Source organism: Haemaphysalis longicornis, unplaced genomic scaffold (assembly GCF_048455015.1).
Source record: "Haemaphysalis longicornis isolate Haplotype H1 unplaced genomic scaffold, Haemaphysalis longicornis Haplotype H1 scaffold_10, whole genome shotgun sequence".
Classification (NCBI taxonomy): domain Eukaryota; kingdom Metazoa; phylum Arthropoda; class Arachnida; order Ixodida; family Ixodidae; genus Haemaphysalis; species Haemaphysalis longicornis.
The window spans coordinates 140616863-140634701 of record NW_027526204.1 but is presented as its reverse complement, the minus strand read 5'-3'; the positions used below and the strand labels follow the sequence as shown (position 1 = coordinate 140634701).

General features: G+C 48.6%; 1 protein-coding gene across 5 annotated transcripts in view; it reads left to right on the top strand.

Annotated features, from left to right (window-relative positions):
* The window catches only part of LOC144159500 (uncharacterized), a 33016-nt gene that overhangs the window by 1246 nt on the left and 13931 nt on the right, over window positions 1-17839 (top strand). Inside the window, exons 1-2 of one of the 5 annotated variants that reach the window (XM_077691025.1) lie at window positions 10148-10682; window positions 14150-14227. The exons of 2 other annotated variants lie outside the window; for them this stretch is intronic. In XM_077691025.1, coding sequence (XP_077547151.1) covers window positions 10583-10682; window positions 14150-14227 — 178 coding nt within the window. In that variant the 5' untranslated portion in view covers window positions 10148-10582. Of the gene's footprint in view, window positions 1-10147; window positions 10683-14149; window positions 14228-17188; window positions 17481-17839 lie in introns of those variants that run through there. 2 more of the 5 variants (XM_077691026.1, XM_077691024.1) reach the window with 2 other exon arrangements.

Below are 17839 nucleotides of genomic sequence, written 5' to 3'. Positions count from 1 at the left end.
GTGTTTCTTGCTAAATAATGCTCAGGAAAGCGACAATCGACCATTTTTCTCGGATGGGTGAGCAAAATGGCCGTCCCTACTGGTTTAAGCCTTGCCCGCCTCAAATAGTTCAGATAGGTTTCTGAGCTCGCAAAGTGCTTTTAGGCCTCCAAACTTGTGCTAGGCAAGGTAGTGTAGGTTACTGAGTAATTGATACGACATATTTCACTCATTTCTTGCCTAAATAATTAGCGCGGGGGCAAATTCTATTTTACCTTGATTCTAACTCTCCTCAGTAGATGGCGCCACCAACTCGTTTTCTTTTTCAAGCTCTACAGATGATGGCTACACTATTCTCACAACAACTACAGTTAGTGTGAATGCTTTACCTCAAAAGTGAAATATTCAAGTTACTTTAAACTAATGCAAATAGATATGAGCAAGAAAATTATGAGTGATTTGCTTTGAGACTAATTCATCAGATGGCGCTACCTGCACCTCGGCGGCGGGAGTACGCAAACCGCAAACGGTGCGCTAAAACGTGCCCTACCGTTTTCAGCGGTAAACGGAAACTCAGGCTTCCGGTAACACGGTAAACGGTAACGCAAACACGGTAACGATATGCTAAAACTGCTAATTATCTCGCTGGTTTGCGGGAGAGTTGTGTGGCGCCTTTGACAGAGCAAGTGGCGGGTTTCCGGAGTGGTGGCAATCGACTTTTTGAGCTGCTGCTGATTGTTTTCGTTACGAATAACTGTAGCCTTCAACTGAAGAGCTCTGTTACAACTTTCCCCGCGCCTAGGTTTGTTTTATCCGGGTTCGCGATGAGTCAGTCACGTGACAAGTTGTTGACATAGGTGGCAGAGTTCCCTCTTCCTATTGTTCCGAGGGGTACCAGATGTCGAGCATATGGCCTGCTCTTGCTGTCGTCGCGTAGCAACTGTAGTAGTCAGCGCTGTTATCTGTGACTCATTCTCACCCCAAGGGCAATGTTTTTTTTTTTTTGTTGTTGTTGTTGGTTGGTTCTTTGGAGTGATCTTTCATGTGCTGTCTTGCCGCAACAAATTGAGCAGCCTTGTAAGTGCATTTCTCGTTTTTTCAAATGATTGTATGAAATCCCAGCCCCTTTCTGTGTGTGCGTACATTGATCTGTTCTGAGTGCATAAAAGTTGCATCAGTCAGCATAGTTCTCTTCTTTGGTTTGTCTTGTTTACTTTTTATACCCATGCCAGTTACATATGTCTACAGAATTAACTCTTTCGGAACCGCCGGAAAAAGTGATGAAAAAGGGAGGTCTGGGGTACAAATTTTTTTATTACATAAAGCAAAGGTACCATCCTGTCTTAGCATATACCAAAATGCAGCTAATTATGTTCTTTGACAAACAATACCAAGTTTTACTTCAACGTTGACGATAAAACCATGAAAAAATCCGAAAGTAAGAACTTCGTAAAAAAAACAACAGAAAAATATAGAAAAAAGCGTAAATATCAAAATATTAAAAAAGTAAAATTATTTCAGGATATACAAAATCTAACGCAATGCTTTGTTTCTTCGTCGCGAAAGTTCGATGCGGCTAGGTGTAACTGGTTTTTTTGTTTTGTGTGTGATCTCTTTGGCACTAGGGCCATGGCGATGTCGTTGCCCAGGTACACGCCGGGCTCTCGTCTCGGCGAAAACTTGATCCGTTTTTGCGCTGGTGGCAGGAGATCACCACCATTGGTAGTTAACACCCTAGTGAATAAATATAAACCAGCCAGAACATATTTCGAGCTCACATACCTACTCCAGAGCCAAATTGAAACCGAAACCAACACCCACCTTTGAGCACGATTTGATGTTCCAGGCTGATCGACACCCAAATCCTCACTCCAGCTGAAATCCGATCTCTAAAGCCGCATTCCGACTCTTCACTGCCACTCTCATCGTTAAAATCCACAGTAGAAGGCGAAGATATGTGAGACTAGACGAGGCGGATTTCTTATCGTGCTTGCGCGAGTATGACGCCTTGTTTACATTTGAAACCACTGCCCATCAGAATAAAATATCTGATGCGTTGCTGCCTGGCGATAAAAAAAAAAAAAAGAAACTTCACAAAACAGAAAACTCCAGTTCTCAAACTATCTCCTAAATGTCGCTAGGTGTTCCATCGAGCGAAAATTTGTATTCTGCAGGCTCGCGAAACCATCGATCATATGTGATCGATGGCCTATGGAGCGGTCCCGAAAAAGTTAATGAAAATGAGTGTTTCTGAAACGCATTTCTAAAACCAGCTTTCACCATGTGTCTACTGCATCGCAGGGTTATGGCAGTTAAGCTGACAAAAAAAAAAATGAGCCATCCTGAGATTGCCTCGACATTGCTTCAAGATAGTGAAGCATTTAGCAAGGCAAGCTTTTTTTTTCCCCCTTTGCTTTGGAGATTTCACGAGCAAGTGATATCCAGCCAGCTGAGGAGTTCCCTTTGTCATTCATTACATGCAGTTCGAAGCAAACACATGAGCAATCTGGCAGTCATGCGTTGAACACTGGGAAACTGCTGTAGAGAATGCATTTTTTACCCCCACCTTTTGGTGGGGGTAAATCATTGAAAATTTCCAAGCGACGTGGTGCAGAGCACCCTGCAGCTCTCGTCTGGACATTACTACATGTGCAAACAGTGCATACGGTGGGGTTGAGGGGGCGGTCAACCACTTGCAGCACTGCGCGTCACTGTCTGTCCTCCCTTTTTGCCCCATTGTACAGGCACTGCCACTGTTTAAGGGTAACACAACAGTGTGCGGCATTACCCTAGCCGAATTGAAAAACACCCTGAAATGGTTCTGCCTGCATGAAAACCTGGTTCAGTTTTGTTTCGGATTAAGACTTTCGTTTTCAGGCTTCCTCGCAACTTTGCTAAGTGACTAGCGGAGATTTTAACAGGAAAATGAAAGCAACACCAATGGATTTGGGGACAAAGGGCTAGTGAAAACTGTTATCCTCTAGGCGCACAGGGTTTTCCACATGACAAAGGTGGCAAGATACACTGGCATTAGGGTGAGTTTTTCGAGAGCCACTAAATAATTTACACTGAAGAGTACACTGACACATGGCGGCAGCCATTTTGGTGCTTGATGCCAGGGTGATCAGCTTTTTTCGCCCTGTTGCGGCTGACATTGACGGGCGGAATTGGTCCGGGCACTGCTTGGCAACCATGACAGCTGTGTTTACTTTTCGAGATAACGTGCCAGTGCAACAGGGTCAGGCTCACTTACGCTAGTGTAGCTTATACGGTGGCTCTGGGTTGTGCCAGAGCCACTAAATGAGCTGCGCTTTTCTAGTAGCTGTAGGTTACTCTAGGCCACTGTTCTTTCCCAGTGGGAAGTGAAGCAGCCGTTTTACACCTTCCAGCTGATTGAAACGGCCCAGTACAGAGCAGCAGAGCATCACTACTCTGTCTGGGGCTGCCGCACTGCGCTCCGACAATCAATTTATCGGAGAACGCGCGCACGCGGCAATACAGCGGCGCCAAAATGTCACCGCCCATGGGTCTTCCGGGGTAAACAAATGTCACGTGACGCGGTTCGGCCATTAACTGCTTTCAGCGGTTGCAATGAGAAAAGAGTGCCGGTACTCTGAAACCTGATCTAGTGGCTCTAGTGTTTTCTGCGCTGAACAAACTAAGGGGTTCTCTGCCAACATGGGAACTCTGATTAGCGGAGGGGCTCCATATGCATTAAAGACCACCCGAAACCTTGCGTACCTGGTTAGTGTAATGTTGTGTACAAAATTTTGCCTACATGTGGAAAGGGCTATATTGACCAGACTTGGGTGCTGAATCATTTACGCGAGTGTGCAAAAGCACTTGTAACTGGCACGGGCAGCAGTCTCACTATATATTATCGCAATTCCAAGAGATGCAGGTTGCAAGAGTCTACAAAGGCCAGCGCGAGCTTGAAATACGTGGAGCGTACCTACTGTTAAGTTCTGAGAGAACGCCCTCTCCCAAAACATCGCCCAACCCCCTTTGCGGGTGGAATATTCAATTTAAAAAAATACCCCAAAGAACGCCCACCCCCTAAAATCAATGGCTTTAGCGTCGATGAGTGAACAAAATAAACTCGAATCATCTATTCATGTGTCAATGCTGTCACTTATTTGTCTTCCTCGCACGTGACCCAAAAGTTCGCTCATCTCGTCTCTTTTACTTGACATCTTTGCAGTTTTGATTGGCGGTGTGCCCACTTTTTTGTACTTTTTCGCACCGGACCCGAAAGATTGCCCATCTTGTGTTTTTCACTTGATATCTGAAATTTGGGTGGTAATTCTTTGGAAACTTTACGGTAATTCATGAGATGAGAAACAATTGTGTAAGCATGGTGTCTAAGTTTACTAAGGATATTCTTTACGTTAATTCTTGAAAACATATCTGCGCTTTCCTGTGCCCCCTCTGAATGTCTTTCCCATGTGTTCGGTTTTTGTTTCTAGTGCTCACTGCGTGTTTACTGCCACTTATATGGTTCCTTTGTCTTTATATTGTGTGTAACCTAATGTATTCATTGTAACCACAGTTTTCCTTTCTCTCTTCTTTTTTCTTTTTTTCTCGAAATTTTGCAACTAGAACCTCACCCTTGCGTTACACTCGAATACCGAAATTCAAGTTTCCTTAAATTTGCAGTGATGTACCCAATTCTCATGCAATCTATGCTGGCAACATGTGCCAGAGCAGTTTGCATCCACTACAAGCCAAGACCAGCTCTCTTGGTTTTCATTTTTCCCCCTTTTTTCTTTTTCCGGCTGTGGTAGTTGCAGTGTTGACGACGTGCACAGCGCTTTGCATTTGTTTTTGCGTTGTACTGTGTCGAGGCCTCAGTGATTTTCGTTGCCCTAAGGTGTTTCAACTCCACTCCCCTTGCAATGACAATGTGGTGCACTCAGTATATCAGTTGTTTTAAGAGGTGCGCTATTTTATTAGCTAAAGAAATTTGCAATTCAGCCACAGCTTGAAGGCCCGGTGTATCGACTATCTGCGGATGGCGGCTCCAGCGGGTAGCACCTTTTCACGTGTGAATCCGGCGTGAAAGGTTTCCGTGGGCCCTGCAATGGCCGCCACATCTGTTTGGAGGAGAGTGCTGCTGATTTTGTCACGAAAAGCACAACTGCCTCATGGCAGTCAGTGTTTAACTGATACAGCTAGGGGAAAAGCGAAAATGCTGGTTTGTCTGGGATTTGTGTGCACGTTAAAGATCCCCGAGGGGTCAAAATAAATCCAGAGTTCTCCACTACAGCACAACTCATCGCCTGTGTATCATCGGCACATTGAACCTCATAATCAATGAACTAACACAACGCAAGCAATGTTGCTGGAGAGATGGGCATCCCTGGAATGAAGTTCAAAGCTTCACAGGTTGGTGTCTAGTCAGTGTTTGTAAAAGGAATGTGCTTTTTCATGGTTTCACTGGCCTTCTGCCAGTACTTGGGCAGTTCCTGTTTTTTTGTTTTTTTTTAAACGTGAGAACAAGTTATTTTTTGTGTTACTCTTGCTGTTCTTTTTTTTTTTCTTTCTTTTTTTTTCCCCCTGGATGCAATGAAGTCACCCCGCGCATTGCAGTTGATTAAATACAGTAGTTTTGCATATTGTGGTTCCTTCTCGCCTTACCTCCTCTTAGATGCAAAGCATCTTTTGCTCGGGGCTATGTCCGTTGTCTATTGTACGTTGTCCGTTGGCATCCGCACCTCTCCTCCTCATTCCCCTCTCCACGCCAGCTGTGCGATAATGCGCTTCTCACTCCGTCCTCCCCTCCATGCCAGCTGTGCGATAGCACGCTGCTCCCTCCGTCGTCCTCTCCACGCCAGCTTTGCGATAGCGCACACATGCGCGGCTCTCCCTCTGTCCTCCTGTCCACGCCAGCGCTATATATAACCGCGTGCACGCGCCGCTGCCTCAGTTGCTTCGTCGGATGAGTCTCGCTCCGGCGTCTGATGAGTACCGACAGTCCTGCTAGCGGATTGGCTGACACAAGTTTATCCAGCATCAGCCAACCAGTTAACAGAGCCGTTTGTCAGAGGGGAACTCTGAGGTGATGCGAAGCATCGCGGAGTTTCCAACAACGTTCACGCGCTGTGGGTAACCAACGCAAGTGAAAATAAAGCGAACTTCGTGATGCTTCGCATCACCTCAGGGTTCCCTTCGGGATGATGGTGTAATTTTTTTGGCATATTTATCAGCCTGCAGAAAGACAAGTTGCTAGTCAGTGGCACACACTGTCTTTTCAGGTCCCGTTTGTTAGTTCTGTTTTGAATTCTGTTGTCCGATTCTCGCTGACTACGGTGAAACTAGCAAGAGGGTTGTGGCCTTCGACTTAGGAATGCGTGTTAGAGACATGTACTTCTTTACTACAGAGGAAATTTGTGCATGTAATTACACAGGTAGCAATTGCGTGAGTAGCGAAGCACATTTCTGCTAGTACTGTATACTTAGGTCTAACAAGGGCAATTTGCCAAGCCACTCGGTCATGTTAACCAAAAGAGCAAGAAAACTAGTGTGATGATGGTAATAATGAGAGGACCAGTGTGTACTCCTAGGCATGTGCCACAGTGGGCACCGTGTCACTACTGTGCAAAAATGACCGCACTGCCTTCCACGCGACACTTGTCCTAAAATGTTATTGCCAGTGTATCCAGCAATGGACTTTGAACCGTCTACATCAGCAGCAGCTGTGACATGTCGCAGTGCAACCAAGGCTGGTATATTTTTTTAGCATTTCAACACTGACACTTGCACATCCGCTACATAACAAGGGCTTAGGCGTCCTAGAATTCCTGAAGAGTACAAGCTGCGTTTGAAAATCCTGCATACGCATGCGACTATAGCAGTTTGGCTCGTCAAATATCTGGCAGTGCATGGAATCCTCTTACTCTCGCTGGTACATGGTTTGTTTGTTTGCTGTGTGAATTATAATCTGAGAGAGGTTAAAAGGTTGAAAGAAGAAAAACAGGTGGAACAATCGTCATGCATACCATGTGCTGATACAGCAAGCAAAGGGGTACTTATGTTAAGGAAGTAGTTGGCGTTTGCTGCAACGTGCGCCTGCTTGCATATTTGTTGCCTTGCTGCAACTCTGTTATTTGATTTGAAGCAAATAGCACAGCAAATACCGATTGCTTGCCTTTCCTACAATTTCGTGTAGAAATTTTTCAGTGACGCACGGATAGCATAGTGTGAATCTTCTTACAACTGCCAAGGCTCGTAAGGGCTTTCTATGGACGGAACTAAACAAGCTCTTAAACCACAGTACAGGTGTGAAGCTGGCAAGTAGCTTCAACAGGTATTTCACAGCCTTCATTGCTTATTACAGCACAGCCCATAATATTTTTGACCTTCGAATGAAATCATTATTTTTCCCCACCCTTGGGGCTGTGGCACTTTGCCATATTTTTACCATTGGCTTTTCCACTAGAACTTCTCTTGAGAATATGCAGTATGTCACAGTTATGGTGTTGTCGTACTTGAACTGGCCAAATTTTGGGTAGAGCAGATTATGAAGTGACACTTTTTCCTCTAATTTCTTTTTCTTCCATAATGTGATAATGTATACCTTTATATGTATAAGTTCACATCATATCATTCCACATATTACATTGCTTTCCTTTTTACTATCTTCTAGAATGGCTTTCTGTATTTGTTTCTGCAGTTGCATGAACATGTTTTTTGACTGTTATAATATAAATATATATATTTTTAATATTCCTACGTAATCAGCATTGAATAGTCAGTTGTGTATACATGTGCTCGTGGATGTGTGTACATTTGCATGTATTCTACATGCCTGTAATCCTGGTGGATGTACATACTTAAATTGTGTGTGTGTATGTGTGTCTGCAATACTGGTATTTTGTATTTTAGTGTCACAAAAATATGAAACAGAATGCACGGATGGTCATTTCTTTCCGTTCAAGTCAAAACGATGTGTGGCTTAATTACAATAACAGTTGTGAAATGTGGCTTTTCAAATTGCCAATAGCATGCCATTATTCGACCTCGAACTGTATTTTTCAATTTTGTGTGTTCATGACTGTGCATAATGCGTACACGAGTATATATTGTACTTGTCACCGTTCCTATAGATACTAAGTAATTTCAACCGAAAGGTGTTGATATTTTTTTTCTGCTTCTCTTGCCAAAAAAAGTGCGAAAGAAACTGTTTTTGGACGTTAGATCTTGCCGGGCCATCGCCATTATATAGTTGGTGTTCAAGATGCCAAAGGAATCCCCAAGATTCGTACCTGTTTTGACAGTCTAGACATATTAATATTTTTCTCCTTTTTTCGGCGTGCGATTTTTAATCGTTCAGTGCGGGGTGCGCTATTACAGCACTAAGAACTACCAAGTTGCACGCCTGGACGACCAGCTTCGTCGCAACGGCTCCGGGCATCTTCCGCTCGTGTTGCTCTTTCGAATGTTGTTATCCGGCGGCCCACGGTACGGCGTTCCTGGCGAAACGTGCGCGCAGCAGCGGCGAGCGTGGTGGCCGACTTCGTGAAGTGCTTACGAAACCGCGATGATATGGGCCCCGCGGTGTCGTTACGTTAATTAGCCACGCGCGCTGGTGTATAGCCGCCGCCGATGGATCGCCCTGTCGCGCCGGCCCAACTCTGCTATTGCTCGGTCGGCAACGCCCCCCGTACGGCGCAGGGGTGAATGAAACCATTGCCGAAAGAAACAACAACGTGAGGCGGTGGTTGTGGTTCGAAGGGGGATATCGTTGGGTCGAGTGGCGCTGCCGTGCGCTCGGCTCGCTACTTTTCGATTGCTGTTTTGTTGGCGCGCCGTCTGGGTTTGTGGCTCTATCGCCGCGCGCTCTCCCTGCCTATTTGGTGCACTTTTCTGAGAGCCGAAGTCGTTGCGGTGGATGTTTGCCGCCCGGCTGTTGATTACGAATGTTGGGATGTTCTCGCGGAATCGGGTAGAACACTTTTTGGGAGAGAGAATGGAAACATGCCCTCATTCATTCACGTGTTGTGGTTAGCGAATGCGTGTTTTGTGGCTTGGTGGTGGGGGAGGAGGAAATTCGGCCCATAGGGGAGGCGAAATTGGAATTTAAAAATGAACGACAAATGCGCCTTGTAGTTCAATTTGGCAATGTCTTACGAGCGTTGTGGTCGGGGCGCAGTCCCAACGAATACAGGAAACGGAACGCGATTGTTTCGAACTTGTGGTTTAGCATGCCTCTGAATTACTTAGCGTAATGAAACTTTGGAGACTGCAGTTTTATCCTAGCGGTTAAATATGAGGCTGTCTATTCCACGATGGGTGTATGGTGTGGCATGTCATTTTTGCTGAAACTGCGGCTGGTAGTTATCCATAATACCTTTCGTTGTAGAATTCCCTCTTTTACGTAGTCGTTCGAGCAATCCAAAGTCCTACAATTTGTTTCAGTGAAGCACGAGCCACAGCCGTTTTCTGTACCAGTATTTTCGTTTCCTAGCCCGCGTTTCGACAGCAGACGGGAGTTCCGAATTGTTTACGATGGCTGCTCCGATGAACTTATAGTGAAATTCATGATATAGATGTCTGAACTGATAATTTCACTGCGATTTTTTTTTCGAGATATGTACGTTAGAGACCTGCGAAGCGTTCCTGACAGTTTGCCACGGGGCGTATTCTTCTGACGGGCGACGACCACGGCTCACCCCTCGGATTTCTGTATGCGAGGGGTGAGCCATACGCAGCTTGGACGTATAATTGAAGTCAGCATTTCTTTCTACCGCCGCACTATTCCGTCGTCAGCACTTGCCTCTCAAGTGACTCGCGCGTGCACGTTGACGTCATCGTCCTTTCCTGCGATACGCTACCCTTCGGCCCGGTTCAGTCTGTTTTCCCGTCACTCTTCAAGTGTGCCTTCAGTCTTTTTCCACGCCGTCATTCTTGGCGGGCGCACACACTATTGTTTTTCCTCTGCATTCTTTCGTGAGACGCAAAAGTTGGCCTGCGCTGGCCGCTCCCAAGCTGCTCCAGTGGCAGCGCGCCCTCTGAGTTGTTTCCCCTTTATCCGCAGGGCGGCGCTGGCGGCGGGCCCTCCCTCTCCCGTCTTCCCTAATCCCGTTGTCTTTCCTTGTCCTTTCCCTCCTTTCGCCGCGAAGCGAGCGTCGCGCCGGGGTCTGCCGGGAGTCGACGTCGATCGGGGATAGCGGCAGCCGGCGATCACTGCAGGGCGCGGCTTTTTGTAGGGGGCTCGGATTTAGAGACCGCGCCGCGTAATCGTGTAGCAGTTTCTGCCGTCACCAGAAGCCTTGCGTGCGTGACCGTTCGGTAACTTTCCCGTAAACTCCCTTTGCTCCCCGATTCGTGCGGCCGGCCGACTTTACAATCTCGTCTTTTCCTGCACAAGAGTCGCGCCGGCAGACTCCGTCCGTGACGCAGCCGCCGCTACTCGTACTTCGTGCGCACGTACCGCGTCGTTCGTCGCAACGGGCTCCGTCTCCTGACGACGCATTTGTAGGCACCTTGTCGTAGCGCGCCGAAGACGTCCGTTGTCGCGCGCCCGGTGCCGTCCGCGCCCCAAGTGTCCCCCCTGTATCTCATTAGCGTCCACCGCGTGCGCGAGTGCCCGAGCGGCCCCGAGATGGTGATCTTCGGCCCCCCGACGACCATCGTGAGCGAGCTGGTCAAGGAGGCCCTGCTGCGTTGCTTCTGCAACACTTGCAGGAGCGCGCCCAGCCTCGGTGAGTGAGTCATCGCGGGAAATTTGCCTCCCTTCCCTGTGACAGAAGGTCGTTTTCGCTGTCGTAGGCTAGCGCTTATAATGCAACTGTCATTAAGGCGCCGCTTCATAGACCCTTTGAGTTTTTTTATTGTTATTTTGGTTGCACGTTCGGCTTTCCCTTTTGCTGTTTGCGTCCCGTCGCATCCTCCATGTGCATCATCCCTTTTTCTTGGAGGAGCTTGGCATGCTGGGACGCCATCTGGAGTGCATGCTTGGGTGTGGCTCCTTCGTCTTGGCTTTGTTTTCGATCCGGGTGTGTTTGTTTCGCGCCGTTCTTCAAGTTCCCCATGCCACCTTATGGTAGCCACTGGACCGAGGCCCTATTCAGTGACAATATTGTGTGGTCATATTGGAACGGGGCCCATTAGGGGCTATTAAACCCCTGTTGAGCGGTTAAAACGATTTGGATGAGTTGGGATGCGATACAAATACACCTTAGATAGCTGAGCAGTTTTCTGGGGTTCGGTGGCTACGCGTAACAGGTCCCCGGTGTGAGTGGGAAGGTAGCAGCCGTGAAATGCAAACCCGTTGTAAAGGCACCGTGCACAGACGTCTTGCGTGATTCTCGGCCCCTTTCCGCGTAGCGGTCATGGTCACGCGGCGAATGGGATCGACGGACGCTGCATCGCACGCGTCGCGCGATCTTCTCGGCCGCCGGATGCCGTCAATGCGCTCCAATCATTGGATAAGTGATGCGTGGAGTCTTGGGTCGCAATGTCTTCCACGTGAGGCTGCTCTAGGAGGCGCGGTTAAGGGGACATCGAAAGAAAGAACTAGCCTTTTGCAACTCACTCAGTTCCACTGCTGCCGCGAAAGGCCCCACACGGAAAAAAAAAATGCAGGAAATATTGAAAAAAAAAAAACGTTCAAATTTCGCGCTACAGTGACGCAGTATGTGCGGGAGTGACGTATTATGGGCCAGCACTAAAAAACGGTTACGAGTATGCTAACTGCAGGTTAACGTTCAGGTGATACGATTAAACGGAACTGGAGGCTCCATTACAATCGCCCAGTAATGTTACGTAATGGTGGCTCAGGTTGGGGGCCGCCAATCGCATTAACGAGATTTTGTGACGTCATAAAAACGTCGCCCAAATGTGGCTGGGGAGTCGCCACTGATTCGTGTTTTCTTTTTTATTATCTGAACTATTTGTTTGAAGTTTGCGATAAAATTGGTATTGTTATCGGAACAAAGCAGACTTTTAAATCAACTAAACGTTTTTTTTTTTTTTTTTGTCCTTTTGACAAAAGTCCTCGTATCGCGAGCTTTTGCGCACCCTCGACCTAGGACGTTTTTGTCTCAAATTCTTTTGTGCACGCAGGCTGCGAATTTTCGTTGGAAAACGGGTTAAAAAAAATTGCCGTTCGCAACGGATGGCCTAACAGCGAGATGCGCGTAAATTGTCCCAGACGCGGTTTTATTTTTTTTCCGGCTTGCTACACCGCGTGAGGTGAAGTTCTTTTGCGAATTCCCAGCTCCTTCTGTTGATGTCCCAAGGGGCGCGCCCAGTCCGTACGCTGTGCACGGCCGGCCTTTCGTGTCGATGCAGGCTGTTGTAGGACCAGTCACGAAAGCTTTCGCTTACACTGTCTGCCGTCGTTGAGCCCATTACTGTCCTGCGTGCGCGCGGTTCCCAACAATCGTTCGCACCGTGAAGGTTTCGTCGTGGGAAAGAAAGGGCGACCTTCCACTGGTAGTTTTTAGTGGCTCTTACTGTATTTCTTTTGGCCAGTTTCTTTAGCAGTGATCTTGCTGTAGTTGCAGTTCAGTTCTTCAGTGGACCCGGCACGCCCGCTCACAGCTCAGCGCGTGCGTCGCTGCTGACATCGTTGGGCGCGAAATTTGAGGGGTTCTTTTGCATTTTTTTTGTTTAAAACGTTTTTGTCTTTTCGTTGGGATAGAGCTGGGTGAGGTTGTAGATGGTTTTTTTTTTTTTTTTTTTTTTTTGAATGTAAGCACGGTTCTATGTTCTCTTAATGGCCCCTTTAACTGGGATGACGATTCCCGACGTTTCACTACACAGGCCTTTTTCTTGAGGAGGCGAAAAGCAAAAACGCCCGTGTTCGAGATTTCGGCACACGTTAAGGATCCCCAGGCGGTCGAAATTAATCCGGAGCCCTCCACTACTGCGTGCATCATATCTCTGGGGGTATCTTTGGAGCGTTACACCCTTAAAACTAGACTTTTTGCCTCGCCAACATTATAGAGACAATGAGCAGTATGTCAGGCGTTTGTGGGCGAAGCGTTACGTCACGGACCTGCGCTGTGTCGGGGTAGTTCTGGGTTTGCGGCCGCTTTTGCCGATATGGATCGGCCGTGGCGGCGCGCAGGGTAGACGCAAAGGAAGGCCGCTACTGCGTTGCCCTGCCTGTCGTGATGGCCAAGGCTGAGTGACAATCGAATCCCATCGATTCCGCACCAACCGTACGCGCACCCAACCACCCGTTTGCACTGTTCTGTTCTTCGCTCTGACGCACACTTTTCCCTCTTTTCTGTTCATTTTTCCAGCCGCATTCAATCACTGGCCGTTTGCGACGTCACTGGCGTCTAGCTGGCCTTACGCATGGCGACCTTGAGTTGCAATAATGCGCCCTTTCTGCATTGTTTCCGCGCCCTCTTTTGCGTGCGCTTGCCCTGTGGGCGGGCTGGACGGCTCGCCTTTGGCGAAAATAGACACGGAGCGCTTCTACCTGTAAAAGCTTTTGGTGGTTTTGCCTCCCTTAATAATTCCCGCCTGTGTACTTATTGACTGCGATTTACTTAACGCCATTGTTGTGTTGAAAAGATCGTGTCAATCAGGTTAGTGTTTGGTAGCACGTAGCTGTGTTGAGTATCCGTCTAATTTTCGCGAATTTAGATTTTGATTGTGTTGAAAAAAAGAAAAGAAAAACGAGCTCGCTAGACAGTCCCGGTCTATTATCTCGTCTGGCCAACGGCTATCTCAAAATTCGCCCTGGTTGTAAGCGTGAAAGCTTTGTAATGAAAGCATCTACCCAGCCTCAGCAACCGGCTATTAGCAGATGGTTGACGCCCTTATAATTATTGGATGCGCGGTTCGAAATATCATCGAGCGAATGTGCAGTCGCGGTGAATATTAGCTGTAACAGTAGCAGGGCTAGGGCACTTGTGCGCACCGTCGAAGCTTTACCCTAGTCTTGTCGGAATCCATTGGCCTGCAGGTTTTCGACGTTTTGGAACCTTTCTAATTTCGACAGAACTCGGTCCGTATACTGCAGCGAACCGTAGTTGGCGCTACAGTACCTTCAACTGTCAAGCCTGGCCGCCATGATTATGTCCAAGCTCGGGGGTTAGGTACCTTTTGGGAAATGACGTCAAGCTGCTCAACTTTGATTTGCGGGCTTCAACCTTTCGCCCCTGCCGTACCCCTTCCCCCTTTTCTCGTTCACTGCTAATCGCCTCTGGAGACCGCAACAAGAGTCAGCCGATGATTCTGAAGCCTCTGGTGAGGACGCGGCCTCCTCGCCGGACGGGCATGCTCATGGGTGAGTACCGGCACGTTCTGGTCGTGTGAACATCCCGAGGCGCCCCGTACCTTGCACCTTCTCTGGACTAGGTTGTACGAGGGTGAACTCCCCGTTGAGTTCAACATCCCCGGTTCTTTTCTCTTCCCCGCTTTCCTAATAAATCACCACCACTACCACCTTGCAGCGAAGAACGTACGATTCTCTTTATGGCGACGGGGTTGTCGGCTTGAAGCGATCAGTCGTGCGTCTTCTCCCTTTTTCTTGTCTTATCGAAGGGGGTGTTCGCGATTCGGCACAAAATTACGTTGGCACGGTGAACAGTGATTTCGTCGACAGTGTGCGGCAATACGGGCGCAATAAATTTTCCCAAACATGAACATTTTGGAAGAAAACAATTAGTTCATCAGCCGCGCGCGTAGGACAAGCTGCGAAGCTGTGGCCAGTTTTATTAAGTGGCAAATGTGGGGCTGTCTGTTTCCCTTCAATAGAAGCTCAATGTATTGACAGCAAACGGAAATTTCATAATATTTATAGCTTCACGGTGAACTGAATGAGACAAGTAAATGAAACGGCGTAATGGTAGGGTCTTCTTAGCGGCCAGTTGACATACAATTCGAGGTAGTTTCAATAACAAGAGTTACAGCCGTCTTCTGTAACCATACAACCTCCGTAAGCGGACATGTATTTACAGCACTGAAGGCGGAAACGTTTACATCACTGTGGACTAATTTCGACACGTAAATGAAATTCGGCGTAGCGATAGTCGTCTTAGCCGTTAGCCGTCACAATTGAAGTACGATTTTTGTCTATATTGCGAGATACAGAGCATTTTTTTTTTCGTGTCGACGCGACGCGTAGCCAGACGGACATCGGCCACCGCCGTAGAGTAGCGAGATAGAACTTAGCTGTAACATTACCCTTGTGATTGTGTGTCGTACCGATGTCTACGCGTGCCTTTTTTTTTTTAACCCTGTGCGGGTTCTGCAACAATTGTGTGCCAGCTGTGCCGCGTGACCCAAAGGAAGCCGACCACCCCAGAGCGCACTGCGCGCATTTCCTGCATGTCGTGTGTCATCTTTTCGCGTGATCTGTGTGTGTCAGTTACAGCTGTGTTGCGAGCTGCGTTGCTGACATCATGGTACTCGCCCGTCGTGAGTCACGAGCTCCTCACAGCTGAGGCTGCCGTGGTGTGCGGCACGAAGTCGCCGCTCGTTTGCAACCTTCCGCCGAAGTTAATGTCGCTACGCGGTAACCCCTGGCCTTGTATTTGTTCTGTGTTAGCACGCACGGCTGACTTTCTCTCGCGAATGTGTAACCTTTTTCTTCTGGTCGCTTTATTTATGCTGGATGTTTTTTAACGTGTGTGCCGTACTGTCGCACGTACCAACTCCTTGCCTCCTTGTCAAACCAGATTTCTCCGTCTTTGCAAAACAGTGTAGGGACTGCGCAACGGTTTGGGATGCAGTTAAAACTGCTGCCGTCCGTTCAAGTAACTAACAAAAATGCTGTCTGGTGAATAGGTTGCTGAAAACGGTGCAGAAAATATTAAAGCGAAGCTTTAGTGCCCTCGCTGATGCCGCTGTACGCCAACGCGCTCTACAGGAAAGCCAACTTTCTCTGACGATGATGATGGATGGTCGTGGGTGAATGGCCGTAATGGAACCTGGGTTCCTCGCATTATGGAGCGGACGTCTATCCGATTGCTCCATTTCGACGTAATCGTCGCGAACGCCAAGCAGCAGGTACCGATTCGCGCCGCACACCCCAATCCCAAGCGTTAACCCTACGGAGTGCACGCCAGAGAGCTGCTGCGGGTATTCTAAACAAGGCATACCTCCAGAGTAGCGCATGCTCGCAGTGTGGGATTGGCCAACCAAAGAATCCATCACGAGAAGGCTTCGCGTTCAACCATCGTCGTCGTTAGTTTTAGAGGTGCATTTATTTTTTAACCGCCGCCAAGCAGTAGATTAGTGAGCGTTAATACTAAAACAGTCCTTCGCACCTTTTTGTCGCCAATGGGACTTTTCCACTTGCAAGTCAGCGTTATGCTTTGTTGGGACCAAATTGACCTGCGATTATTCAGAGAGGACAACCACAAAACAACGCAGTCAAATCGCAAAGCTGGCGCGCCTTATCGCATAACGGTCGTGCCCTCTTATCTCCCAGCCAAATGGGAAAGCGCGCTTGTTTGGACAGTTTTCCTGGGGCTTGTAAAAGGATTCGACACGCCGGTGATAACCTGCAGCGCGTGTAAGATACGACGTGGGGCTTCCGTGAACTGTCAAGTTTGTGGCATCACGGGGCGCGCGCTGGGCAGCTCACACGTGTACAGACCCCGCCGGACTTGTAATCGGCCGTCTCTCGGGAAAAAATGCTGACTTGCGCAGATGTTGGAGGTTTGGGAGTAATGCAGAAATTTTACGTTAATTTCCCTGCGCCAATTCAGGAGTACGTGGGGAAAGTCGTTCTTGAGGCAAATTTTGTGAACATACGCCAGTCAACTAGAAGGTGGCGGGACCGTTGGCACAGTTTCGTACCTACACGTTGGGTTTAGAGATTGTTGCGTATCGTGAGTAGGAGCTGAGGCAGCCATGTTAACGCTCCTGCGCGGTATCAGGGTCATACTACGTTTTATCTTGATGCGGTTGTGACGCGGCAGCCGTACTCTGGATACTTGTAAGAAGCGTGGCGTAACACTAGCACCGTTGAAGAGTGCTTGCCCTACTGCAGTGCACCTTTTCTGTGCAAGTTTGGTCTTTGTTTGCGCGTACTGTGCCGGCTAAACGCTTCGTCCGCGGCCGATGAGGCCGGCTACCGTCGAAAAGGGAGTAGCCGTCTGACGAGAACGGGTTGACGCACTTTCCGCGTCGCCTGGTGAGTCGACGGCAGGCGGTGCGCATGACGACGCGTCACGTCGACTCGGGTTTGGGGGGTGCAGGAGGTTTGCCTGACGTGTGTATCCACTGCCCTCATAAACGAAAAAGAGGCAGGGAAATGAAAACAGAAGACGCCGCGCACGCGTCCGGCGGCGCCAACGCGTGTACAGGGGGGAAGAGGGAGGGGGGAGAGGCACCGGACTTTGCTCTCTCTCTCTCGCCTGCCGCCCCCCTCCGGCTGGCTGTCCGGCGCTGGCGCCAGCTCTGCCCGCCGACGACTACGACCCGACGGCGCCGGGATGAGTCACGGGAACCGCGGTCTCGGCCGGTCGTCGACTTGGATCGATGGCGGCGGGACGGGACGGGAGCCCCCTCTTCTGCTCTGCTTTTTTTGTGTGTGTGTTCTCCGAGCGTGTGAGGCGGCCAGTTTGTTGGTCTCTTCGTCTCGGCGTGTTTGGACCGCGGGCCCTTTAAATTCTTCCGGGTTCTGGCGTAAAGAGCTTTCCTCTGCGGGATCGTTGCCAGATGTGGGGCAATGCTTGCCTGCGGGCAGGGAAAATTCTTGCAGACCACTTTGCATTTGCCTTGCAGAGTTCGGGCGGCTGGTATTGACATTGCTGTTTTTGTGGAGAAAGAGTTGAGGAAACGTTTGTGTCCTAATGAAGGGGCTGGGAAATGGTGTGGGACATTAACTCTGAAACAAATTCAAGACTCCAATGTTCTTAGGCACCATTACATGCTCTGTGCAAGAAAA